The 27,893-nt window shown below is 41.0% G+C and overlaps 1 protein-coding gene across 7 annotated transcripts in view; it reads right to left on the bottom strand.

Moving 5' to 3' along the window:
• Nucleotides 1–27,893, bottom strand: part of LOC134533267 (stabilizer of axonemal microtubules 2) — a 107,132-nt gene that overhangs the window by 28,952 nt on the left and 50,287 nt on the right. For all 7 annotated transcript variants that reach the window (XR_010075285.1, XR_010075283.1, XR_010075284.1 and 4 more), the window contains exons 6-8: nt 20,433–20,622; nt 13,992–14,229; nt 132–187 (exon numbers count right to left, since the gene is read on the bottom strand). Coding sequence is in view for 4 of the 7 variants with exons in the window: in XM_063370708.1 (XP_063226778.1) it covers nt 132–187; nt 13,992–14,229; nt 20,433–20,622 (484 nt within the window). In the remaining 3 variants the exon portion in view is untranslated. The remainder of the gene's footprint in view (nt 1–131; nt 188–13,991; nt 14,230–20,432; nt 20,623–27,893) is intronic.

Raw genomic sequence — 27,893 nt, 5'->3', positions numbered from 1 at the left:
TTAAAATCCATCCAATGTGTGGAATACGTATAACAATGAAAGGCAAACATTCTGGGTAGTGGAACATGGATGTAAACTGCACTGCTCTACGTGGTGGGTGTTAGCGGAATGAGCAGACTGCAGGCACTCACCACACGAATCGCAGACTGGCTCACACACCTCCACGCTGCCCCCGGGAGCCAAGAAGCTGCAACACACAAGAGCACACAACCAGTCACTGCACGTACTCAGTCCTTCTCTAAGCCATGTGACACGCCAGACCTCCCGACTAGCTCAGTGTGGTCTGGCTCTTACATACATGTGAATACTTGAAGACATTTTGCCGAGTGCCAAAAACACTGTTTGATTCCATTAACTGTGCTGATTGATGATCTTTTAAATGAAATCAAGTGTCTCGAAAATGTAAATTGTTATTTACTGCATTTTATTTATCCTTCAACAGTGACAGCCATCTTTCAACCACGAAACTTTACAGGATGAAATACAAAAAAAACTCGCAGAAAGCAACTTTACTGGCTTGAAAAACATATATTCATCGGTCGGAAAATTGACCTAAAGTTCTGTGTTAAAATTCTGCTGTCACTTACCAACTCTTAGTACAAATGGCCAAGAGAATACGGTCTCTCTGCCTTGCCACCAATTATTAAAAGGCTCCACCTGGACCTATGCTACAGCCTGTGGTCGAAATTTTCTAGGTAACTTAACAAAGTCCCAAAAACCAATGTTCAACAGCATGGCCCGAACAGCAGGCGTGATATTCTCCATAAAGTCACATTTAAATTTTGACGTCGTCTAGGGCTGCCCTCCACAGAGCCCGATATGTCACCGCCCCTCCTACCTCCTGTCATGGCATTTGACGTTTCCGCCAGCGACGTACGTGTGTGCATGTGTTAGTGTGCCACGATCTACTGCAAGAAGGTGCAGTCAAGCCAGTGGTAATAGTAAATTAATATTGTTAGCTTTTTATTTTACATTAACAGCAATTAATATTGTAAACTTTTTATTTTACTCTTCATGTTCTTTCAGATTGTAAGCCATCAGACTTTATATTTAAGTGCCACTTAACCACAATGGACCCAGATTGCCGAAGGCAATCTCATATTAAATTAATTGGAGCTTTAATTATTTTACGTAAATTGTCAAAGGGTTATGAGTCTGAAATAATTATATTCTAATTTTAAGGGAAATATTCTGTTTTTAACTGACGCACATCAGCGGCACGACTAAGATTCGCCTAATGGTTCTTTAATTTGGTGTCATTGCGCTGACGAACCACCTTCGCGGCCATATCTCGCCCCAGTCACTTCGCATCGTCACCTGAGGTAGGACGCTCTCCGTACTCCGACGACTTCATCTTTTGTACTAACTGACTGTAGTAATTCTGTTTTATATTTTATTTAAATTGTTTGCTAATATCCTTGGAGCCTACTTCTGAGGTGCAACTGCTTTTTTAATTACGTTTTAAATCCACTTGTCAGAGTTTGTCAGCAACGCGAACTCATTGTCAAGCCACGTTGTGGTTTGTATCTTCTGTAAGCCGGTCGTGCCGCGAGACAGTTATACAGATTAACTTTTGAACTATTGTTTTTGTACAAGGAACGTGTCATTTAATGCCGTGTAATAAATTCCAACTTCGCTTATCTTGTGTACTTTCATATTCGCCCATCCATGTGTGAATTGTGTTGACCTATCGGCGTGTGGGACGACGTAAGAGCCCACATGAGCATGCAGCATAGCGTGCCTGACGCAGAGAGCGGACCAGGTTCTGGTAGTCTTGTTAAAGATGCACGGGGAAACAAGTCACGTCCCCACACGGGTGACGTCACGGCTCGAGAGTAGAGTCTCAGCCGGGTCCGTGCCCCCTGGACACGGCAACGCCCAGTAATTTCACTAAGACTTTCGCTAACGAATCCCTTGCCACATCAGTATTATTTGCAAGCCACCACTCAAAACATAACTGTCTGGACTGATCTTCCAAGAAATTACTAGACAATGGTAACTAACAATCCTATCTTCTTACCCAGTGGGACGAGTTGCGGGCATAGGCAAAAAAAAAAGAGCACTTTGTAATTATAACCAATAACAAGACACTTTTCAGTAGTAAAAATGGACCATGATTCCTTGCCACTTCTGTCCAACACCATAATTTCCATAAGACAAATCAGCAGTTCTCTTTCCCATGCTATTATTGTTATTACATCATCCAAAAAATCTAGAAAATTCTAGAACCATTTTCATATTCAGGCATTAGTAAATAAAAGAAATATAGCAAAAGATACCAAAAAAAAATATAAATACATGAAAACTTAGTCAACAAAGCAAAAATGAGGTAAAACAACCTTTAGCTGTTTTATCATTTTAAACTATGTAAATTACTATCAGAAAAAATTTAAAACATGCAATAAACTAAAACACTATCACTATTACCAAACCACAATACTAGCACACCTCTAAAACAAAAATGGGTGCGTGTACTTATGTACGCGTGTGAGAAGTTATACTTCTTTGGCATCATTAAAAAATAGTTTTTAATTGCATGCAAATAATTAATTACAGTAAAATAATTAAATAATAAAAGGGCTCGAAAAAGATAGTCAACACAGTCAATAAAGTTCAGTTTAAATTTGAAAAATTAAATAAATAAAATTTTGAGAATAATAAATATATGACATAATTTGTACTAAATATTATAAGATTCTTGATTTTAATATGTATTATTGATTATTTAATATTTTAAAAGAAAATAAATAAAATTATTAATAAATTCAAAAATTTAATTTAAGTTTATTCATTTTTTAAATATTTATTATTTTCTTAATTTAATATTCACTTTTCATATTTATCAAAAAGTTTTCATTAAATTTGTTCATTTATTTTTATAAATATTTATTATTTATTCAATTTAATAATAAATATTCAAATTAATATTTTAATTTGATGTTAGATTTTAATAATTTTTATCACAAATTTTTTATTAAATGTCTTATTAAATTTATTTCTTTATTTTGAAGCGCCCGCCGCGCTTCTGTGACGTCATCTCCGTGCCGCAGCCTTCCTTTCCTTCTCCCCTCTTAACCCCTCTCCGCCTCAAGGTGCCAATTTCCCCTTCCCTTTCTTTCCCCCTAGCCTCTCCTCAATTGTAGCGACTGCAACGCCATCTAGCGAATAGTATAAATGAGCGCGTATAACTTTTAATTGTCCATTTCGTGGGTCTCTCTTGGTGGAAGCAGGTCGTCTCTGGCCCGGTCGAGGGGCAGCTCGTCTAGGTAAAATTCTTCAGGAGACGGAGTTAGTGTGTGCACACGATGGCCGTGCGAGTAACGTAAATATTAAATATGCTTGCCAGCCTTGATTTTCATGTAGCCATCCCTTTTGACTTTGACCTTCACTTAATTTATTTTCTGTGTAATATTTTCTTTTGTTTCTTCTTTCTGCTGGAAGCATTTGCTTACTCCCTCCTGCATGTGGTTTTGATTTTAGTTGCTGCGCGACTTGCATTGTCGGCAATGGACTCTTAACTTATTTCAACGGCATCCAGACCACGCTTTGATTGCTTTTGGTTTAGAAGTAAGCACGTTAAGTGCCCGATGCCGCCCTTGTATTTATTTTTTCATAAGAGCTTTCAGCTCCGTATGACGTAATTTTACGCATCGTTTTGCCTCGATTTTGCCCTCTTTCTTTTCCTCCCAGCTGTACCCCCGACCGGAGCCATTTGGTTAAGGCATACCCCCCGTGATCTAGCATATTTTGTTTGAGCACTTCTCTGTATTACGCTTACCTAGCCTTGGCAGTGAATGTCATCATGACGAGACCCACTGAAAATTGTAGCTGTAACAAACCATGTAACCGATCCCTCGCTTCTCTCTTGGGCTTACATTTCTGTCCGCGGGACTACGCTCTCTATGAGTAATAGATATTTAATATGTTTTTTTCGAGGAGTGCACAATTAACGTTATATTAGGTGTTGGTTTATTTTGTAGTACATAATTCCTTGCCCCTACACGTGTTTGGACCGCTCGTATAGTTTGTATGTATATTGAGTCAGTTCCTAAAGTTGTTAACAGCAACGTACGTCTTGTGAATCACGTGTGTAATGACATAATGTTCACTATGATTTTGGTCTTCGCTCGCCTCCGGGCCGTAACGTAATGCGTACGCACGTATACTTGAATATTGGTTTCTCTCCTCTCTTATAGTGTGTGGTAACTGAGTCATAATTTCGCACAGAAATTGAGAAAATGTCTATCCCCATTGTCAGAGGCGACTGTTTTATACTGCATGATCCAGGGCATGCCTAGGAAATTCAACTTGTAACGGAGAGAGAGAAAGAATATTAACTTGTTGCTTGTTGCTTGTTGTTTCGTACGACTGTAAGAGATACGCAGTAGTAGTTTGTTTGTTGAATCAGAGTACATTGGGCACAAGGTTCACCCTAGTTTTTTCCATAAGTAAGGACTCAGTAAAGACATAAGGAGTGAAAATCATTGTGAAGGGAATAAACTTCATTAAATGTATGCTAATTTGTATTTGCTACGCACATGCCTCTAGCTGGCATCGAATCCGTTGACAGTGTATGTATATGTGTTAAGTTTGCGAAATTATAACGTTGTTGAGTGCGACTCATGTTCTTTATTTGTATTTATGATTTATCACTTTCTGCTTAACTGTCTTTTCTAGCAAAGACCCCACACACGATTTTCTTGTGCCCCCATACACTTCGCTTGCATGAGTAGGATAATCAGTAGGAGTGTTTGGTGGCGCATGGATGCACCCTGGTGGTATGCTTAACTGGATACCCCCATGCTGCAAAACTGCGCTACTCTGCTTTTTAGGCAGATTATAGTGATAAATCCGTTTGTATTGTTTGTTTCGGTGCACCATGGCCGTCTCCGTGAGCTGGGTTTACCAGTTGCACAAGACCGATTTGGCGCTGCATCTCGAGGAAAATGGTCTGCCCTTGGCGGACACCGATACCGTCGCCGAGATGAGGGCGCGTTTGGTTGACTACCTGCGTAAATCCGCAGGAGCCGCATCTGAAGTCACGACCAGGCAGCCCCCAGCTGATGTGAGTCCTTCCTCGTCCTCATTTAACGTAAAACTTTTTTTTGCCGCCCTTAAAACCATCCCGTTCCTGGGTGGAAGTGATCCCAGGCAGATCTTAGATTTTGTGATTAAGGCTGAGAGCCTGCATAAATTAAATTTAGTTCCACTTGAGGCTTTTCTGAAAGCACTCTTAAGTAAAGTTACGGACATCCATGTACCTCTGTTAAATGAGGCCATTGCTCAGGGTACGAGCTTTGATAAGTTTAAAAAATCACTGGTATGTTCAGTGTGTCCGCCTAGGGTTCTAGATGCCTGTAAGAGGGAGCTAGTGTGGCGCTTCCAAAACCCAGATGAAACCATTATGGAATATGTCACGTCGGTTACCGCGTACGCGGGAGCCTTAGAGCTGGGTACCCCGGAAGAGGAGTTTGTCCAACTTATTTTGGGTAATTTGGCCCCCGTGGTGTGGCAGAACTGCTCGATGCTCGCTCCTCCCACCTCGCTCGCAAGCCTACGGACTTGGGCGGGCGAAGTGGAAAGTCGCCTTGTTTCTCTTGCTAAGTATCAAGCTGAGTTCCCGGCAAAGCGCCCCAGCTCGGTGAAAAATGACTCTCGTTTTGACGGACGTATTTTTACGTCGCAGTCCGCCCCCCCCCCGTTCTCACTCCCCGTAGCCCGAAACTCCGTAGCGTGGCAGACACCTCCACGCCTCGTGTGTTTGACAGCCTGCCTCGCGGCGAGCGTTCTGCCCATTTCACGCCTGGGCCCGAGGCGCGGGCCGCAGCTCGCGCGGCCATGAGTTTACCGCCTGAGGTAACCGCGCCCGTGGGCTCGCGGTCCGCGACCTTGACCCAGTCACGGCAGCTAGTGACCTTGGACACCCGCCGCGGAGCCGGCAGGTGTGCCAATTGTAGCGCCTTTGGACACGTCACGTATGAGTGTACTGTTCCGCGGGTGGAAATAAATCAACGTAGATGTTTTCGGTGTAAGGCAGTGGGACATTATAGGAGCGACTGCACGGGAATTGAGAGACAGCCTCGTGCGGAAAACTAATCTGGACGGGACGGAAAAGAGGTCGTATCCGTCGGCTACTCAAAAAATCCTCTGAACCCACTCATTTACATTTCCTCCCAATTAAAATTCAGAAACATTTATTTCCAGCCTTAGTCGATACCGGTGCTACCCGGTCTGTTATTAGTGAAAAATGTTTCATCACATTAGTGCAGTTGTACCCTCAACTTTCACAACGAGTTGTATCGGATGATTCCGTAAGGAATATCGTTGTCGCTAACGGGCAAGGCATACGCACATGTAAATCTATTATAATTCATTTTAAAATCCATGGATTTTCCTGGAAATGGCCGTTTGTCGTTGTCCCCGCGATTTTGCCGAATCTAATCCTTGGCTTAGATTTTTTGGGCAAATCACGCTGTCGACTCAGTCCCGCCAACCATGAATTGCAATTTGATTTCGCTCCTGCTGTAAAAATTCGTTTACGTCATGAGGTCCGCGAACCCATAGTTATGAGTTGCAATGATTCCGATAACGCGATGCGCGATCAAGCCATCGCCGCTCTCGTGCGGGAGTTTCCTGACGTGATAACACGTAAGATCGGCAGATGTGACATCTTGCCTTTTCGTTTTCATGTTACCGACGAAGTGCCCGTTTTTGCCAAATATTTGAAGGTTTCTCCCCCTAAGCTGCAGGCCATGCGCGCCATTATCGACAGATTACTCGCTGCCGGCGTCGTTACCCCTTCGACATCCGAGTTTTGCACCCCTACTTTTTTGGTTGCTAAGAAGGGGGGCTCTGAGTGGCGCCTTGTGCATAACTTTAAACCTCTCAACAAGAAGGTAATTCATCCAGTTTGGCCAATACCGACGGTAGAGAGCGCCTTACAACACTTGGGTAAAGCCAAAATATTTTCCATCATCGACCTCAACGACAGTTACCATCAATGCTTGCTTGATCCCGCCTGTAGAAAATACACTGCCTTTTCAACCCCTTTTGGCCACTACGAATTCAACAGAATTCCGATGGGTGTAAGTTTCGGGAGCGAAGCCATGAGCCGTGTTCTGGACCATGTGCTAAGCGACCTTAAATACAAATTTGTTTTTAACTATATCGACGACATAATTGTATATAGTAATTCACTTTCAGAACATCTTGATCACCTTAAGCAAGTCTTGGCACGTCTGAGAAACGCGCATCTTACTGTTAATCCACATAAAATTTCCTTGGCACAAGACTCAGTAAAATTTTTAGGCTATGTAATTTCAGAAGGGAAACTTCACATGGATCCGGATAAGGTCGCCCCCGTGGCTACTTTTCCGCATCCAAAGACTTTGAAGGGAATTCAAAAATTTCTCGGCATGCTGGGGTATTATGCGCGTTTTATCCCAGATTTTGCCACGATTTGCGCGCCGTTGAATCGGTTGCGAAAGAAAAACGCTGCTTTTGTTTGGGGTGAGGAACAGGAAACGGCCTTTCAATCTCTAAGAAAATGTTTGTGTTCCGCCCCCGTGTTAATTCTCCCCGACTTCAATAAACGTTTTGCCCTGCAGGTTGATGCTTCCTCAGTAGCCCTTGGAGCCGTCCTCGGACACATGGAGAACGGAAAATTGAGACCAATTGCTTTCGCAAGTCGAACCCTCTCAGAGTCAGAGCGCCGCTTGGGCACCTATGAGAAGGAGGCCCTTGCGTGCCTTTTCGGACTCGAAAAATTCGAGTGTTACTTGGATTGTAGAGAGTTCGACCTGTATACAGACAACCAGGCCTTAAGTTGGCTGTGCAATCATCCCTCGCAGCTCGGGAAGCTTGGGCGTTGGATACTGCGGTTGTCAAAATTCCGATTTGTAATCCATCACCTAAGAGGTGCGGAGAACGTTGTGGCCGACAGTTTATCTAGAATGTTCAACCCGGATGATTTTGAAATTGATAACCCTTCCCCCCCGGATGCGGTTGAGTTTATTTCGGTGTGCAAAATCTTCCCCGAATCCTTCATAAACCTGAAAGCCTGCCAGCAGGATGATCCTGCATGTATTCGAATCCGGAACGATTTGCAATGTGGAATGGCCTTACCCTTTGCCGAGAAGGATGGGTTGTTAGTGTATGCTGGCCCGTCAGGACGAGCTCAGAAAGTTGTCGTCCCTGAAAAACTTAAGGGTATGATTATCACATATTTCCATGCCTCACTTGTGGGTGGGCACATGGGAATAGATAAAACGTATCGTAAAATTGCCCAACATTTTTTCTGGCCAGAAATGCGTCAAGACGTGCGCGATTTTGTACGCGCCTGTATTGACTGTCAGCTATCAAAGCCCCCACACAATGCTAAAGTAGGGCTTTACTGTGCCGACGCTCCCGTCGCCCCTTGGCAGGTTCTGCATATTGATATTTTCGGACCGCTGACGCGATCAAAAAAAGGCAACGTATGCTTATTAGTAATTCTAGATATTTTTACTAAATTTGTTGTTTTAACCCCCCTTAAAAACATGAAGGCGTCGTCCATAGTAAAAGTTCTTAAGGAACAGGTGTTTAAAATCTTAGGCCCGCCGTGTATTGTAGTATCAGACAACGCTAAATACTTTCAGTCGAACTTATACAAAAATTTCTTGTTTGAATTTTCTGTAAAGCCGGTGTACAGTTCACCGTATTTTCCACAGGGAAATATGAGTGAGAGAACCAACAAGGTTCTCAAGGGAATTTTCACTTCGTTCTACCGCGCCGACCAGACTCTCTGGGACGCCGATCTTGAACTTTTAAATATTGGTTTGAACGCAGCTCATCACAGTTCTACAGGGCATCCCCCCTCCGTGCCTTTCCTGGGGAGGGAACTTACCTTACCCTTGCTCAACCAGTGGGGGTTGCCACCTGTCGACTCTAGTTTGTCAAGTGTAGAGTTAGATCGTGTCTTGGAAGACGTTACTAAGAATTTAGCTAAGGCTAGGGAAAACGTGGCACGAAATTATGATGCAAAAAGGGCAGCCCATTCATTCGCTGTTGGCGACGTTGTGCTCTGCCGCTCTTACGTTTTGCCCTCATTAGCGGCTAGCCTAAACGTCAAACTTTTGCCGCCCTATGACGGGCCGTTTTTGATTACTAAGTTTTTAGCAGCTAACACTGTTCAGTTACAGCTAATGAGCAATAAACGTAAGTGGCGTAAGGCACACGTAACACAGCTAAAGCGTTTCATTCAGTGATTTAATGCAACGTTTTGGCGGCTAGTGGAAACCTTAAGATACTTAAGTTTTTTTTTTTTTTTTTTTTGGGTGTGTGTATTACTACTTTAGGTATGTTTTCTAACTAGATTGTAGAATTGTTAGTAACAGGATACAGTGTTCAGTCGCAGTTCAGTTGATGATTACAGTTTCCTTCAAGCGCGCGCGCCTCCTTTCTACCCCTCCCTTGGGCTGTGCGCGGACAACTCTACGAGAAGCCTGCTACATCTCTGCTTTGCCGCTGCCCCTCCGCCCCCTACGCCGCCAGCCCTTGACTGCTGCGGGGTGAGGAGACTGTTGGACGGCGTGGAGATCTGGTGACAGACTCTCCGCTGTTCGGACGCCACCGCCGCCGCGGTTCAGCTCTAGAGGTATTCTCGGCCCGCCAGAAGACGTCTGCGGGAAGGATGCTGCAGAGTTCCGATGTCCGCCACTTAGCGCTGAGTGGCTGAGACGAGGAAAAGCGCCGAGCGCTGCCTGAACCCCTTGCAACCTTGTACCGCCAGAATAGGTCACCTGATACGGCGCTTATCGTTTCTCTCTTTCACTTCAGAAAAAATGGAGGGGGACCTGTCAGCGACACGTCGGACGCGAGTCGCCTGTATTCTACTTGTGCAGCACCAAGGAGATCGCGGTCCCCTGTTGGAGCTGCCACCCGTCGCACCGCTGAAACGAACACGTTGCTGCCCCCTCCAGCGGCACGATCCGGCTAGTTTCAAGTCATTTCTACATCGTCTGAATCAAGGCGTTCGCAAGATACAAGAAGTTGGCTCATGTCACAAACACTGAACTTCAACACGACTTTAAGCTCGGGCTCACAGGGCAGAAGACTTCGTAAGGGGTGGGGGTTGAAGCGCCCGCCGCGCTTCTGTGACGTCATCTCCGTGCCGCAGCCTTCCTTTCCTTCTCCCCTCTTAACCCCTCTCCGCCTCAAGGTGCCAATTTCCCCTTCCCTTTCTTTCCCCCTAGCCTCTCCTCAATTGTAGCGACTGCAACGCCATCTAGCGAATAGTATAAATGAGCGCGTATAACTTTTAATTGTCTATTTCGTGGGTCTCTCTTGGTGGAAGCAGGTCGTCTCTGGCCCGGTCGAGGGGCAGCTCGTCTAGGTAAAATTCTTCAGGAGACGGAGTTAGTGTGTGCACACGATGGCCGTGCGAGTAACGTAAATATTAAATATGCTTGCCAGCCTTGATTTTCATGTAGCCATCCCTTTTGACTTTGACCTTCACTTAATTTATTTTCTGTGTAATATTTTCTTTTGTTTCTTCTTTCTGCTGGAAGCATTTGCTTACTCCCTCCTGCATGTGGTTTTGATTTTAGTTGCTGCGCGACTTGCATTGTCGGCAATGGACTCTTAACTTATTTCAACGGCATCCAGACCACGCTTTGATTGCTTTTGGTTTAGAAGTAAGCACGTTAAGTGCCCGATGCCGCCCTTGTATTTTTTTTTTTCATAAGAGCTTTCAGCTCCGTATGACGTAATTTTACGCATCGTTTTGCCTCGATTTTGCCCTCTTTCTTTTCCTCCCAGCTGTACCCCCGACCGGAGCCATTTGGTTAAGGCATACCCCCCGTGATCTAGCATATTTTGTTTGAGCACTTCTCTGTATTACGCTTACCTAGCCTTGGCAGTGAATGTCATCATGACGAGACCCACTGAAAATTGTAGCTGTAACAAACCATGTAACCGATCCCTCGCTTCTCTCTTGGGCTTGCATTTCTGTCCGCGGGACTACGCTCTCTATGAGTAATAGATATTTAATATGTTTTTTTCGAGGAGTGCACAATTAACGTTATATTAGGTGTTGGTTTATTTTGTAGTACATAATTCCTTGCCCCTACACGTGTTTGGACCGCTCGTATAGTCTGTATGTATATTGAGTCAGTTCCTAAAGTTGTTAACAGCAACGTACGTCTTGTGAATCACGTGTGTAATGACATAATGTTCACTATGATTTTGGTCTTCGCTCGCCTCCGGGCCGTAACGTAATGCGTACGCACGTATACTTGAATATTGGTTTCTCTCCTCTCTTATAGTGTGTGGTAACTGAGTCATAATTTCGCACAGAAATTGAGAAAATGTCTATCCCCATTGTCAGAGGCGACTGTTTTATACTGCATGATCCAGGGCATGCCTAGGAAATTCAACTTGTAACGGAGAGAGAGAAAGAATATTAACTTGTTGCTTGTTGCTTGTTGTTTCGTACGACTGTAAGAGATACGCAGTAGTAGTTTGTTTGTTGAATCAGAGTACATTGGGCACAAGGTTCACCCTAGTTTTTTCCATAAGTAAGGACTCAGTAAAGACATAAGGAGTGAAAATCATTGTGAAGGGAATAAACTTCATTAAATGTATGCTAATTTGTATTTGCTACGCACATGCCTCTAGCTGGCATCGAATCCGTTGACAGTGTATGTATATGTGTTAAGTTTGCGAAATTATAACGTTGTTGAGTGCGACTCATGTTCTTTATTTGTATTTATGATTTATCACTTTCTGCTTAACTGTCTTTTCTAGCAAAGACCCCACACACGATTTTCTTGTGCCCCCATACACTTCGCTTGCATGAGTAGGATAATCAGTAGGAGTGTTTGGTGGCGCATGGATGCACCCTGGTGGTATGCTTAACTGGATACCCCCACGCTGCAATTTTGTAAATATTAAATAACCAATAATTAATATTTAACATTAATAATTTAATAATATGTATTTAGTATTAATTAAATTAAATAATAATATTTTATTTTATATCAATAAATAATACATACGGATAGTTAACCTCAATTATATTGGAGCACTTGAAAAAGTATATAAGCACAATTATTTTTACTAATATTTACGAACAGTAAATAATATTAATCAAAATATTCAATTTAATTCACTACTGAATATATGTAATTTATTAGCACATATATAATTCGCACTTGTATGAAACTAAAACACGTATTGTGAATATAGAAACTAGAAACATGTGGATAAATATTAAAAATATGAAAACAATGATCAGAGGCGACGAGCGTGCCAACATGCGCGACTAATAGAGGTTCTATTTCTATTTTGTTGGTAGATTTTTTTCGAGACTTAATGAGCGGTTTAGCGGGCAGTTTCAACCTGTTAATTTTGTGTTACAGTGATGCGCATGCATCTTAAAATTTCACACTCATCATTTTTTCATAACGCACCTAAAGAAGTATAACTTCAAAACAAAAAAAAAACACTTATTTATGTAGTTAGAGGTGTACAGTGTACACTTTATTATTGATCATTAAAATATAATAATATTTTACATTTGCTTTACAAGTCCGGAGAGCGACAGACTACATTGCTACAACCACTGTGGTGGCTTCCAGCTAATAACCACGACCTGCAGTTCTTCAGTTTTAAAAGTCTACAATAACATGTAAAGTCAGTATGCATCTGGTGGTGGAGTTTCCTTTCACCTCAAAAGAAGGCAAAATAACGGCAGTAGGCAAGCACAACACGCTGTAGTGTTTACAGATAAATTAGGTCACAGTATGTTTTAATTAATGCTGTATTTTATTAGAGCAAACTAACATTAATTTTTTTAGTCTGCAAAGTGTGAGGAAGAACTTTTTGAAATGACATTAGTGACTCACTAAGAAACATTTTGATATGCACAGTTAAGTATGGAACCTCTTAGCGTAGAGCCTCAGCCTCAATTTAGTTCTAGACTTTATGAAAACTGATTTTCTCTTATTCTGCCATACAAAATGTACTACATTAGAGGTTCGGGCTGTTACAACATTTAAGGTTTATTCATTGCAACAGTAACTCCACATGTAAGAGTTCATAAGTTAATGTGTGGATCACCTGTTAAATTTACATAAAAGTAATGTAAAAATATATATAACTCAAATTGGAATTTTTGATAATTAAATGTTTATTTACTACATTGTGATGCATATTACCTATTTCACTCATGAATCAGAGAGAAAATTTCAAATATATTCATATGTTCAAATGTGTTTTAAATGGTTCCTTCATGTGTGTCAATTGTCAATGAGAACATGGAAAAAGCAAAAATGAGATGGCATGGTCATGTGAAGAGAATGGGAAAACAGGCAGTTCAGGAAAATGATGGCGTTGAAGTAATCAGGAAGAAGACCCCCAAGGAATACCAAGGAGGAGATGGGAAGAGTGTGCAGGAGAGAGGAGAAGACTGGAACAGAGTGACACAGGAGGGATAGTAAAGTGACAGAGGAAGATGTAAGCATATTACTCTGCTGTGCGGCTGCAGGCTAGCAGCATTTAAGGATGATGATGATTGATAGATGGATGATGATTTATGGATGATTGATGGATGATTGATTTATGGATGATGAATAATTGATTTATGGATGATTTATTGATGGATGATTGTAGATTGATGATGGATGACGAAAACAATCACGGATGATGACGGACGACGACAGCGATGATGATGATGATATGGGTTTCTGAATTTCTTCCTCCCACAGTAAAATTTCATTAATCTAGCACGTTTGAGACCAAGGCCATTTGGCTTAGTGATTTTGCCGAATTATCAAATGTAAATATAGATTTAAGTGTGCAATGATATTTGTAATATTGTGCAAATCTGACATGAAACCTGCTAGAAAACAAAGAAATCCAAACGCAAGCGGCCAGATCGGTGTTTGATTTCCAAATGTGCCTGCACAGGGCTGGAACTGTGGAACTGTGGCAGCGAGGCGGGGCGTGGTCACCTGGTCTTGTAGATGGTGCAGCACTCCATGGGATGGCAGGGCGGCTGGAAGCCCGCGCGCCGCGCCCACGGGATGTCCTCCTTGGGCGGCGGAGCCTGCGGCACGAAGCTCATCTTGTGCGTGGTGTTGTCGTCCAGGGGAGTGCTCGACGGCTTGTAGACCCTCTTGGGTGCGAAGGACTCGGGCGGGACCGCGCACGGCCCCGGGGGCAGGTAGGACGCGATCATGGTCGTCAGGTCTGCGCACACGCACACTCCCTTGCGTTGCTCTGGGATGCTTGGACATTCACATATTAGCACTGTGTGTCTCATGGAGCCTAATGAAGCATCCTAAAACAAAAGTAAGTGAAACACAGAAGTTTTTAAAGTATTGTAGGTATTTCTTATGACACTCATATGATGACAGTAAGTCCTTCTAAGGTGAGATCACTCATATGAAACACTGACTGAATGTTAAACCTGTTGAACTATGCAATGGCTTGCTGATGTCATATACTAATAAAGTATGACAGGAAATAAATGTTTAGTGATCCTACTAATATTATAAATGCGAAAGTTTGTAAGTATGGATGGATGGATGTTTGTTACTCTTTCACGTAAAAACTAATGAATGGATTTGAATGAAATTTGGCCTACAGCTAGCTTATAACCTGGATTAACACATAGACCCAATATTAATATGAAATTCCATCCCTAAGAAAGTGAAAAAGTGATAATTTCATTTTATAACAGAAAAAATCATAGGTCATAGACATACAAATAGTGAGTGAGTGTCATTTCTCTATGTCTGACACACGATCATACACATAGTAAGGTCTGGCAAATTACTGTTTTTCTCCTTGGTGAGACCAGTCCACTTAGGGCCGGTTGCACCAATAACTGTTCGGATCCGAGATCGTAAGATCTTTATTTCAGTGTGATCTCAAGTCGATTCTGAGATCCAGTGTATATGTGCTGCACCAAAGTGAACTTACGAGTTCAGACAATCGATCTCACGATCTAGGTTTAGGTTGGTAAAGATCGATTGTAAAATGAAAGCAAGTTTTCTATTGGCTACTGAATTCCGTCTAGTCACAGAGAATTTTCTTTAGCATGTTTGAAGTTCTTGCTGTAAATGTTGGCATCGTGATATTTACATACAAGCCTATTTGTTTATTGATTACAAACTTGTGGTCGGTTGTGAGTTGACTGGGGTACATGCGGGTACACATGACGATGGAAAAGAAAATTTCAGTACCTAAAAAAGTTTTTTTCTCTGAAAAAGAAAAAAAATCATCCTTGTCGATTTGGTGCAAGAAAGACTGGATATTTTAGAGTGTAAGGGAACTGATGATGTGTTTTGTAATCAGAAGGAAGAATCTTGGCAAGAATTGGCATCATACTTAAATAACATTATGATGGCAATTACCGTACTTCAGGCATAACTAAAAATATATCGGCCTAAATTTCCTGTAAACTATTGTAGCCCATCAAAATATCAATTGTAAACAAACCAGTATCTATGCGAACACGACTACACAACACAACAAACCAATGAAAAATACACAAGATCTTGGATCCAACTGCTCTGAACCATCAATTTCGGTGGTTCAAACAGAGGTTCACCTCAATCCTCTGTCAGAAGGTGAACTCGAATGGTGCAATCCGTTTGTGTGTCGATCCTGGTTCATTACCTCGTATGATCTCAGATCGACCAGCGATCTTCAATGGTGCAACCGGCCCTTAGTGGAGCTCGCAGCAGCTAGCAAAATAAAGGCACGCTAATAACAGTTTTGTTCTTTACTTCGTCAATAGATAGAGTTGCCTTGAATTTTAAACGCACCATCGTTTGATGCGTTTGTCATGTCTTTAATTTTCGTTTGTTTGTGCCGTATGCGTTCCTATACCATTCATCCAATTGCGATGAAATTTTTGTGATTTGTTATGCGCATGCCCATGAAGGTTACTGAGATGGTATAACTATTTTGCAATAGTTGGAGCACGAATCGTGTCAAAAAATGTGTTTATTTCATTTTATATAGCGGCACTTTGTCTGTTTTTGTTGTATAAGTGCGCACGCATGACACAATTTATTTAAATATAAGAGACAGAGATAGAGTGATATATATATATATATATATATATATATATATATATATATATATATATAGAGAGAGAGAGAGAGAGAGAGAGAGAGAGAGAGAGAGAGAGAGAGAGAGAGAGAGAGAGAAAGTGAGATAGAGACGGAGAGGTAAGTTGAGATAGAGCGAGGTATAGAGAATGAAATGGGTTAGATAAGAGATATACCTATAGATGTATAGAGCTATACAGAGACATATATAGAAGATATAAGAGATAGTGGGAAGTATATATGTAGATATAAAGAGATAAATAGAGATAGAGAGATACATAGATGTATATAGATGTAGATAGAGATAAATATATAGAGAGAGATGGATAGATGATTTGTATATGTGGAACTACTTCAAACATATTACAAAACAGAACTGAATGAGGCATTGCAATGCAGGCCGAACATTAGCTAGATAATGGAATCTTTTCAATATTAGTAATCTCTTATTTTTCAGCTTTTTTCTATATTGCTTTATAAAGTCTAAATTACATACAGACCAGGTAAATAACTATAAACTGGCAGAACAACGTCTGTCGGGATCTGAAAGTGATATAAATTAATTTTCACACTTGACATTCAAATTAAGAAGACAATTACTAACTACACCCTGTGTTCAGCCCGGGCAACGCCGGGTATTGCAGCTAGTTACCTATATACAGTACATTCACCTTTGTTGTGAATTGGATGTGACACCACCAGTTATAATACTGCAAAATAAAATATGCCTTGAGGGCTGCTCTAGTTTTGCTAGCAAGTGTATCATAATAAAGAGCTGTCTCAAAACATGTGTAAAGTGAGTGCAAACTGAACTTATGTTTGAATTTGAAGCTGTCATTTCATGTTAGGCTTCCCACTGTTTGCTTTGAATACTTATATCCAAGTTTTCCAATACAAATATCATATTCAAAGATTAAATTGGGGAAAATTGACACATTACAATTAACCATAACTAAGATTTTTTTTTTTAAAAAAAGGCTTAAAAACCTGCTTTTTTCCAACTCTGAAACATTATGTCAAGAATTTTGCTCCTCTTCTGTCAAATTTGTTAAGAAAGCAATACTAAATAAACACAAACAGTCTCCTTGCTATCTACCTCTGGTTTTATGTGTTCAAATTACATAAACAAAACAAATGAAACAGTTACATGTACATAGTAGAGTCTTTCTCTTGTATAGAAACATACTATATAGGTAAAATGCTGCTAGTTTTAAAACAAACCTCAGTAAGATGACAAAAATAGTTTTAGTGCAAGTGTTTACTTTTTTTTAATAGCATTTTATCATCTCTCAAGGACTAAACAAGTATTTATTTTACACCAGTATAAAATTCAACACTCATATGTTTTATTTTTTGATTCAATTTACATATATGTAGGAAAAAAAAATAGAAGATTCACTCTGTTCATAATAAGGTGATTTAGTGTACATTCAGACTTTGATAGCTTAATATTGTGATGAAATAATATCAATACAAATTCATGTAGCATCAGAATAGCTACCAGTGTGGAATATTCATCTTGTTAAATTGATAAGGACATTTAGCTCTAAAAAGTTTCTATGTTCGCTGAAGCAACTACCAAAAAGTCTCACCTCATCTTGAACAAAGTATAGTAAAAGCTTGGCATGTTTCTTTGCTTTTTTTTTACTTAAATGCCTGATTGCTTTTGTGAAAGATACCAAGATATTTTTGCCTTGTTGTGAAGTACAGTACACTCCTGATTATCCGCGAAATTAAGTGGCAGGGCCACCGCGGATAGTGAAAATCGCAGATAATCCGCAAAGAGCCGAAAATGGGAAACAAAAAAGGAAACATTAATTTCAACTTAAATATCTAAAAATTTATGTACAGTAAAAGATACAATTAACAGTACAAATTTTTAAATGATGCTAAAATTTTAGTATTTTACTGAATAATTAACATACAATACATTTCAGTAATGTGAACATAAAAGTGCTCATCCATACGACTAGAAACAAAGTGCGACAGAGACAAAAATAGCAGCGCATGCCAGCCTACTGTGTGAGTTCCGAGAAGGACTGTGGCGTTTAACTGTATACTGCACACAATACACTCGTCAGTAGAGTTCAAATATGCTCACTTGTAATAAAATACAGATTTACATATTTGCTGTATTTTTTCGTAGCATGTGCGGATAATCCGCACCGCAGATCATCCGCCCGCGGATAATAGGGAGTTTACTGTAAGTGAAACCGTTATTTTTGTGTTGGCTAGGTCGAAGAATATAGTAAATGCCTGAGATGACAAAAAAAAAAAATTGCCGGCACTGGTACTAGGCTAGGGGGTGAGGGAGGGCGTGCAACTGACCCGTCACTGCGAATTGTCTACCCGAAAAAAATGTAACTGCATGTCATGATTACTGAGTCCTTATGTAGTCATATCAACGCACATTTGTTTCTTTTTACCACGCTGATCATCGGGCGGACACTACTATTGAATAAGTTTGCAAGCCATAATTCTAATCTTTTAATTGCTGAATAAACATAAAATGAGATAATGCTATGAATGGCGCCAATGCTGGGCCATCGCGCCAGTCGCCTAGTCGCATCTGGCGCCGGCGAGTGACGTGACTTGCTGGCAGTGATGCCAACTCCTACAGAGTGTTCCCCCTAGGACCAACTTCAAAACCCCCTAGCTGTCGATTAAAAACCCCTAAAGTTTTCATTGCACACCCTGTTTGAGAGGTAATTTCAAATATAAAATTAAACTACACTCAAGTAGAATAAAATAGCTGTTGCATTTATGTGGGTGCATTTTACACATTTGCACACATTAATTTATGAACTAATAATATTAATCATAAAAAAAAAATTATTTTTAATTCTTAACTTTTCATTTCTTAACTTAGCTTTTATTAACTTTTATTTGGATACTTTTTTTTTTTTTTGCTTCTTCATCATTTTCTTTTCATAATTTTTTTTGTACATTTCTTTTGTTAACTTTCTAAACTTTTCTTTTAAAGCTAAACGAGAAATAATTGAAATTTAAAAAATTTACTTCAATGCCTTCAAAATAAAATACGCAAGTAGACAACACAAAATAACGGACAGAAGCTCAACATGACAACATGAAAATGTCGAACAGTAAAAGTGGTACCAAAGAAAACGAAATTCGTCGCTCTTGACCCGCAAGTTGTTGTTGCTGGTTGTAGTGCGAAATTCAGCCACCAGCGCCACTTGTGTTGCTGTTCTTTTTACACTTTTTTATTCAATATATACACTTTCATTTCACGCCCTCAAAAAAATTTCTTAAATAATGTACCCACTAAAATTTCCCCTTTAGATCTTGGTTCCCCCTTGATTTGGGGGTAAAACCCCAAGTTGGCATCACTGCTTGCTGGGCTGACATTTAGCTGGAGGGGAGGAAATCTAAAAATAATCTATGTAAGTTTGTGTGTGTGTGTGTTCGGCAAGAGCATGAGGCCATGAAGCTGTGTTGACTGCCTCCCCTTCCCGCCCACACTTGTAAGTGTCCGTGAACTGGCACCTCCACGTGTCTATCTCGACAGTTTTTTAAAACGTAACTATGATGGGACATAATTTTTTTTTTGCGTGTGATTTCTTAGCTTTTAAATGCAACATTTCATGACAAAACCACAGCCATCGTTGGTGCTTTGAAAGCCTTACCTCAAAGCCCAGCTTTTTACGTTCTTCAGCTACCGCACAAATTTCTCGTGTGTGCTGTGCGTGCTAGTTTTTACAAAAGAAACTGACGAGAAAGGGTAGTTTGCTGCCTTTTTTTCTATTCTGGAAAAGGAATAGTTAAAAAATAGGATAGATAGCTGTGAAGGGACAAACGCTGTCTTTTGTTATTAGGAGGGGTCGTAAATCAGTAGAGGAGAGGCAAGAAAAGTGGGCTGGCCTCACTCCCTTCTACACAGTAATAAAGCAGCACAGAAAGCAGACAAAAATAGGATCGAGGGTTAAAACCAGTGCCATATTTCTTCAATTGCACCAATAAGCTGAGACACAGAAACACTTCGCTCGTACTCTACTGTAGACAGATATATGGTGCGGTTCATATTCGAGGAGGATCCTTACGGCAGAAAAGTTGTATTTTTACGACCCACATTATAGCTGCGATCCATACGCAAGGGCAACTCTTCCGCGGGAAAACATGGTATAACTTTTTTTTTTTGCGAGTATGTATATTAATATTTCCTAAACGCTTACATTCAATCGTTTAACCTTTTTTTTTCGTCAAACGTTTAATGAAACTATTAAAAGTTTATTATTTGAGTGATAAATGTGAAAGTACCACAAGGCATTGTACTGGAAGAGTGGAACAGAGGGCAGGGAGCCGAGAGCTCACCGTCGAAGGGTCGGTTGGAGAGCACGAGGTTGGGGAGGGGCTTGATGGCGTCCATCCGACCGAGGGGCTGCGGCTGGTAGTCGTGTCGCTGCGTCGTCTCGTCCTGCATGGGGCCGTCCCCCAGGAGCTTGCGCATCACCGGCAGGATGGGGTCCGGCTTGATCACCCCGCACCAGCCGGGGTACGACATCTGCAAGCAGCGAGGGCTTGCTTCGCACACGACAACCACCTGGCAGCACTAACAGCAGTCACTAATCATTACAATGACTCACATGACAAATTAAGTTTCTGTGTTACCAAACTCAAATAAATTTCTGCATGTGTCAGTTTAATCTAAAACATATTCATTATTCTTGCATTTATTTAAACATCTGAATGATGGCAAGTTCTACAATATGTTGGCAACAGAATTTGAAGGTTTCTGTGTTTTTGAAGTTTTTAAAATTATTTTTACCCACCATAAAATAATTTTATTTTGAGTGCTTTAACCCCTAAAAATTTATTAAATTTCAGTACTATTTATATCACCAGCTTTACCAAGCAATTAAAATAAACATTCTTTAGCAAATATCTCAAATTTTGTATTCATCATCATCGACTGTTTCCAGCCTGTGGCCGGGTCAGCAAAGTAAAATGCCTCAATACTCTCATGTTCCTCCATCGTTTTATATTCTATTGAAATGCTTAGACTAAGTGATTATCCTTCGGAAAACCTAAATGTGAAACATTTCATAACTTATATGACTAAATAAAAAAAATATATACAACTACTTTTCCCATTTAGCACAGTTCAACCAAATATGAACAGTTTGTGAAATAATTGTTTAAACTAAATAAAATTGAATTTTTTTATACCTGTGAAAACAATAAAACTCATGTTCACATCAAGGGCAAACATACGGTGTGTACAAGGGGCACAAGTTTATGTTGAATCCCTGAATTACATTCTTTTGTGCATACTTCGCATCAGATACACAATCAATAAAACAGCAGTCTACATGGCACAAACAATTCAAACAAATGAAACCACAATACACAAGGAGTGTCATAATAAGAAGTTAAAAACTGATGTCCAGCGAAAGTTTGCTCGTCAAGTATGGCGATGGTGTCATACATATACAATTTTTTGATCTCCAAAAATTCCTTACCAGCCATTCCGTATGTTACGGATGTTACATTTTGGTTTGTTTTTACCTTTAATTTTTAAAAGTCTTAAATGACATATTAATTCTATTATGAAATACTTAAATAACTATGAGAAACCAGTTATGGTTGAGGTTTCTAGCTTTGTATTGTAAGTGGTGTGAGGATTATTTAAGAAAGAGTGCTGTTACGGATGTTACAAAACTTGGGAACAATCAGATGAGATGGTTGAGTTCAGCAGAAAAATTCAGGTGAACCGATCAATAAAATGAATTCAAATTGTTTATAATGATATATTGAGGTTTTAAATAGCTTCTGAAAATGTACCAAAAAACATTTAATAATAACACTGGTTTTATACAGTTTTTCTGCTGTTACGGATGTTACACACACTGGTGTTACGGATGTTACAAGTGACCCTACATCAATATATTTTAGGATTTTATGCACATGTGATTTATTCTTTTTTACTATACCGTGACATTAAGTAATTAAAATTTAAAAAAATCACAATTTAATCTGATTTTGGAACTCATAGATCAGTCTGGTTCCAATTGATTTAACATTTGGTGTAGGCAGCACTGAACTTATTTTAACCAAATTGATGTCTGTCTGATCATTTTCATCTGTTACAAACATTGTTCCAGTTTTCCCATAACTTTTAAGAAACATCACTCCAACTTCACCCATTTGACAGACGGCTGATGACTCCTTACGAAGGCCTGTTTGACAAACAGCAACCAGTGGCGGATCCAGAGGTTCACCTCGGAGGGGGCACTCTAGGATTTCAGAATAGCCAGAGAAAAAATGTCTTAAAATTACTAAATTTGTATTTAATCTACTCACACTACACATAACATCCAACCACCAGATTTTATTGTTTATTTATTGTTGGCTTGTTTTTCCTTCACAAACGTGTGACTTTTGATGCTAGGAAGAACCAAGTTTATTTTTCTTACGAGTTCTTCAAGAGATCTAGTGTTCTCGTTTACTTGTAACCAACCATCACACTTTTTCCATTCCATCCATTTCACTTGCTGAGATAGATTACTGTTTTACTTGAGATCATAGGTTTTAAGTTGTAGATAAGCAAGTGCATGTAGTTAGCACTTAATATTCTTTATTGTCCGTTCACCGTGGTACATATACAGGCGCCATAACCGGAACTGACATTCACCTGTTATCAGTGATGCCAACCATCACGAGCAAGGCAGATGTACAACACCTTCCCCTTTATACTGCGAGACATGTGACCACTTGCTAGGGTTCTAAGGTTTACTTGTTGAGACCAAACTTACATACAAAGTTGTGCAATTGCTTATTAACAGTACACACTATAATTCAGAAAACAAGTATACTGCATGAAACACACATGTGCAATTCACAACTCACTTACAACACACTAATTGACAAGCAGACAACATTACAAATTTAAGCGCTTCACAGGCTTCACCTCCCTTCCACTTTTGGTAGCCAAGGTATGGCCACTGCTGTCTGTTGCTTCTTGAGATTTATCACCCTGCACAGTAGACACATCAGTCACTGCATTCGTCGAAGTTTGAGGCTCAACCCCCGGAAGTCAGGCTCCAATGATGAGGTGCGTGGAGTCTGCTTCAGGCGGTTACCCTCCTCGCCATCAGTCTTGGTGTTGGGAACCTCGAGCAGGCGTGGAGCTGACTGGTGGGGCTTCTGCGAGGTAGTGGTTTTTCTCAGATGGATCACATTGCGACGCACTATCCTATCACCTGATCCTCGCACCCAATAGGAGCGAGGTGATGAGTGTTTGCCCACAATGACTCCCGGCTCCCACTTGTCATGTTTGTGGGTTTTGACAACCACAGTTTCCCCCTTAACGAATGTTATCTCCTGTCGCCTGGCCGTTTTGTTGTATACGTCTCTCATCTGCTTCTCCTTTGACATTAATGCTCTCACCACGTGTTCTGGGGAGATGACTCTAGGTCTGAGGGTGTTATATGAGACAGGCAGTTTACTCCGAAGTCTCCTATTAAATAGTAACTGAGAGGGGGACCAGTCTAAGCCAGGAAGAGGGGTGTTTCTATATTCACGAAGTAAGTTTCTGAAATCAGTGCCCTGACTTTTGCGTAGCAGCATTTTGCTAATCTTTACTGCCATTTCTGCCAACCCATTACTGCGTGGATAATGAGGACTACTAGTTCGTAGCTCAATTTCACTCAGGGCATAATACTGACGGCATTCATGAGAATTGAATGGCATGTTATCAGCCATCAGCACTCGTGGGAGGCCATGAGTGCTGAATACTTGTTGCATGGCACTGATGACGGCAGAGGAAGTCTTTTTGGGAAGTTCACACACATCTATCCATTTGGAATATTTGTCCACAAGAACCAAATAATTTTTCCCAGCGAAGTCAAAAATGTCTGCACCTACTGTGTCATATGGCAGCTTTGGAATGGGATGTGGGCAGAGGGGCTGTCTGTAGTTGGCTGGGCGAAACTTCTCACACACAGAGCATTTTTGAATGAACTGCACAATATCAACTGACATAGATGGCCAGTAAAACAACTGACGGCCCTTGGACTTGGTCTTCGATTCTCCACAGTGGCCTTCATGAAGCAGCTGTAGAACATATGGTCTTAGAGCCTCAGGAACAACAACCTTATCGCCGAGGAAGACTAAACCACTTTCAGCACACAAGTCATCCCGCATTTTGTAATAAGGTTTGCATACTTGAGGAACTCTACTGTAGGGGGGCCAATCTGACTGACAAAATTGGGACACTTGACAGAGAGCCGCGTCCTTAGTTGTTTCCAACTGGAACTGAAGCAAGCGTTTGTTTGACATAGGCAAGTGCTTACTGACGGAATGTACTACCTCAACCATTGCAGGATCGTCGAATACCTTGTCTGTAAGATATGACCGCGACAGGTGGTCTGCGAAATACATGAGTTTACCAGGTAGGTAAGTAACGTTTAGGTCATACTTCAACAGTTTAAGACGTAACCTCTGAAGGCGTGCTGAGCCTATATGATGAACTGGTTTGACCATAACATTCACAAGTGGCTTATGATCAGATTGCACTAGGACCTGCTTACCATAAATATAGTAGTGAAATTTAGCTGAGGCAAAAGAAACTGCTAAGAGCTCCTTCTCAATCTGGGAGTAGCTCTTTTCTGCTGCTGTAATGGACCTGGAGGCAATGTGCACAGGGTGGAGACCCTTTGGGCCCTCCTGAAACAAAGTAGCACCAAGCCCACTCTGTGATGCATCACACTGTATAACAAGTTGGTTTGTGGGATCAAAAGTTGCCAGAACAGGGGCACTAGTGATGAGCGACTTGAGTTTACAAAAAGCCTCTTCATGACACGGGAGCCACAACCAGTCTACATCTGCTTTAAGAAGTTCATACAATGGGGAACACACACTAGACATACCTGGAATATAACAGCGAACAAAATTGAACATCCCCAAAGTACGTTGAAGTTCTTTGCGATTGCTGGGAGCCTGTAGACTAGTTAGAGCTCGGATTCGCTCAGGATCAGGTGACATGCCTGCGGCGGAGAAGATCTGGCCCACATACCTTACTTCGGAAACCTTATATTGAAGCTTATCTGGGTTGAACTTGATGCCAAGGCTGGCTGCACGCTCCACCACTTGCTGAGCACACGTATCATGGTCACCTTCTGTTTCGCCTGTGCAGAGGATGTCATCGAAGAATGTCACCACTCCAGGAATAGAGGCAAAGTTCTCTTCGATAAACTTCTGGAAATTTTCTGGGGCATTGGCAATGCCGTATGGCATGCGTAGATAGCGATAGCACCCAAATGGTGTCGAGAAGCAGCACTTGTGAGACGAGTCTTCATCTAGTTGCACTTGGTGGAACCCTTCCTTAAGATCAAACACTGAATAAAATTTTTTCCCTGTGAGCTTCTCGGACATTTCTTCCAATGTCGGTATTTCATGGTAGTCTCGAATCACCACCTTATTGAGGTCAGTCGGATCAAGACATAACCTCAACTTCCCACTTGACTTTTCCACAACAACTAGGTTGCTCACCCAAGCGCTAGCACTGAGCTTGTCAACTTTACATATAATGCCTTTCTGTTCGAGTCTGTCCAGTTCTTGTTTTAACGCAGGTCTGATTGCTCTAGGGACCCTTCTTGGAGGCTTACAAACAGGGTTGCTATGGTCGCGAATGTTAATTCTACATACTTGGGGGAAACAGCCAAAACCAGTGAATACTTCATTGTGTTCTTTAATGAATCTGTCCTTTGCCTCGTGGCAAGCTGAGTGAACCCTTTTCACAAGATTGAAGTCAACACAAGACTGTAGCCCTAACAAAGGAGTGCTGTCAGAGTCAACTATAACAAATTCAACATAAGACTCTTGGCCTTTGACAGAACAACACAAATTAACTACTCCTTTTGCTGCAAGAATGGTCCCACCCCAAACCTCAATTTTTAGGGATGTTGGCCTGACCTTGAACTGTTTGTCAACCATCCTGAACAAACTGAGTGGCAAAATATTTATTTCAGAACCGGGATCCAATTTTATGTTCACTGCTTTGTCCTCAATCAGTATACGCTCCCTCCACTCATTGATGTGGGTTGTTCTAGTCCCTCTAGGATACACAGAATTGACTGTCACCGCATCACAGTATAGACTCTCACTAGAAGAATGCTTTGCTTTTACCTCCCGAACTTTCCGAACTCTGCACGAGGCAGCAAAGTGATTCATAATGCCACATTTGGCACATTTTTTTCCATATGCTGGGCATTGTCTGGCCTTGTGCTGTGTCTGGCACCTTGAGCAGTTGTACTCACCGTTATCACCAAACTTGCTGTTTTGTCTTGGGCGTGACGACTTCCTATCCTTAGTGGACACAAAGTCACAACTTACACTATCGTGAGTAGAACTCCGAGCTTGAATCTCCTTTGCTTGTTGTTGACTTTGTTCCATCAGACGGCAGTGTGCAGCAACTTTAGTAAGAGTAGCATTGTCTAACCTCAGCAGAGACTCCCGAACGGACGAATCTCTGATGCCCTGGACGATGCGGTCAACCAGCATATTCTCTTCCTGCGAAACTGGGCGCTCATAGCCACATGTTTTAATCAGGCGGCGGCAATCAGTCAAGAAATGATCAAAAGTCTCACCCTCAAGTTGCACACGCTGGTTAAAAACAAACCGTTCATACAAAGGATTTGTTTTTGGTGCCACGAACACGCGATACGCTTCCTTTACTTTAGAATACACAAGCTTGTCCTCCGGTGGGATGTCGAAAGTTTCGAAAAGGGCTCGTCCTTGGGAGCCTAACATGTTTTTGAGTAGGGCGATCTTAACCTTATCTGGGCCCTCATCCTGGCCCGTTGCGATTAAATAATTTTCAAAATCTCCTTCAAACACTTCCCAGTCTTTTCGGGCCGTGGGACTCTCCAAGTCGACAGAGTCAGGGAGCTTTACAAGATTGAGGCCTGCCATGGCACAAACAGAAAAAAACTATACGATTCAGTCTGTCAACAACATTGTTCGATATTCACTATTAACCACCGACGTCCGACAAACACGTGTCGACAAACAAACGCACACCTACAGGTTATATCACCTATAGCACACAAATCCAACGAACATGGACGAACTGAAATATGAACACAATTCCACACGACTGCGCCATGTTTTACTTGAGATCATAGGTTTTAAGTTGTAGATAAGCAAGTGCATGTAGTTAGCACTTAATATTCTTTATTGTCCGTTCACCGTGGTACATATACAGGCGCCATAACCGGAACTGACATTCACCTGTTATCAGTGATGCCAACCATCACGAGCAAGGCAGATGTACAACAATTACAGTCAGTTTTTAAAAGAACTTTTATATCATGATAACATGTTTCACAGTTATTCAACATACAACATTCACTTCCTGTATCGCAGCACATTTCTTCTAGGGTCACATTTCTTCTTTATGGGTCACAAAAGACACCAAAATATCACACTTCTGAGAAATGGCATCACTCAAAAAATTAAATTTAGCATGTTGCATACAGACACACACGTTATGAGGTGTATTACCTACAGGAATTATATACTTTGGTCGTAACTCATGAAACTTCGACAGAGATTTCTCAATCTTGTGTTTATCCATAAAACATTTATGGGCTTCTGAAATGGTCATGACTAAAAAGCGCTTTTGCTTTTGAGTCTTCTGGCCAGTATTTTTATCCTTCATTGATACGTAGTCCCTTTTTGATGGCGCTTGCCAACTAATTTCATCTTTTTCTAGAATATCTCACACTTTTTCAGCAATATCTTTAGGGAGTAAATGAGTTTTTGACAGTTTTG

The sequence above is a fragment of the Bacillus rossius genome, chromosome 6 (assembly GCF_032445375.1).
Source record: "Bacillus rossius redtenbacheri isolate Brsri chromosome 6, Brsri_v3, whole genome shotgun sequence".
Classification (NCBI taxonomy): domain Eukaryota; kingdom Metazoa; phylum Arthropoda; class Insecta; order Phasmatodea; family Bacillidae; genus Bacillus; species Bacillus rossius.
The sequence above is the reverse complement of the archived record's forward strand: the minus strand, read 5'-3'. Positions and strand labels throughout refer to the sequence as shown.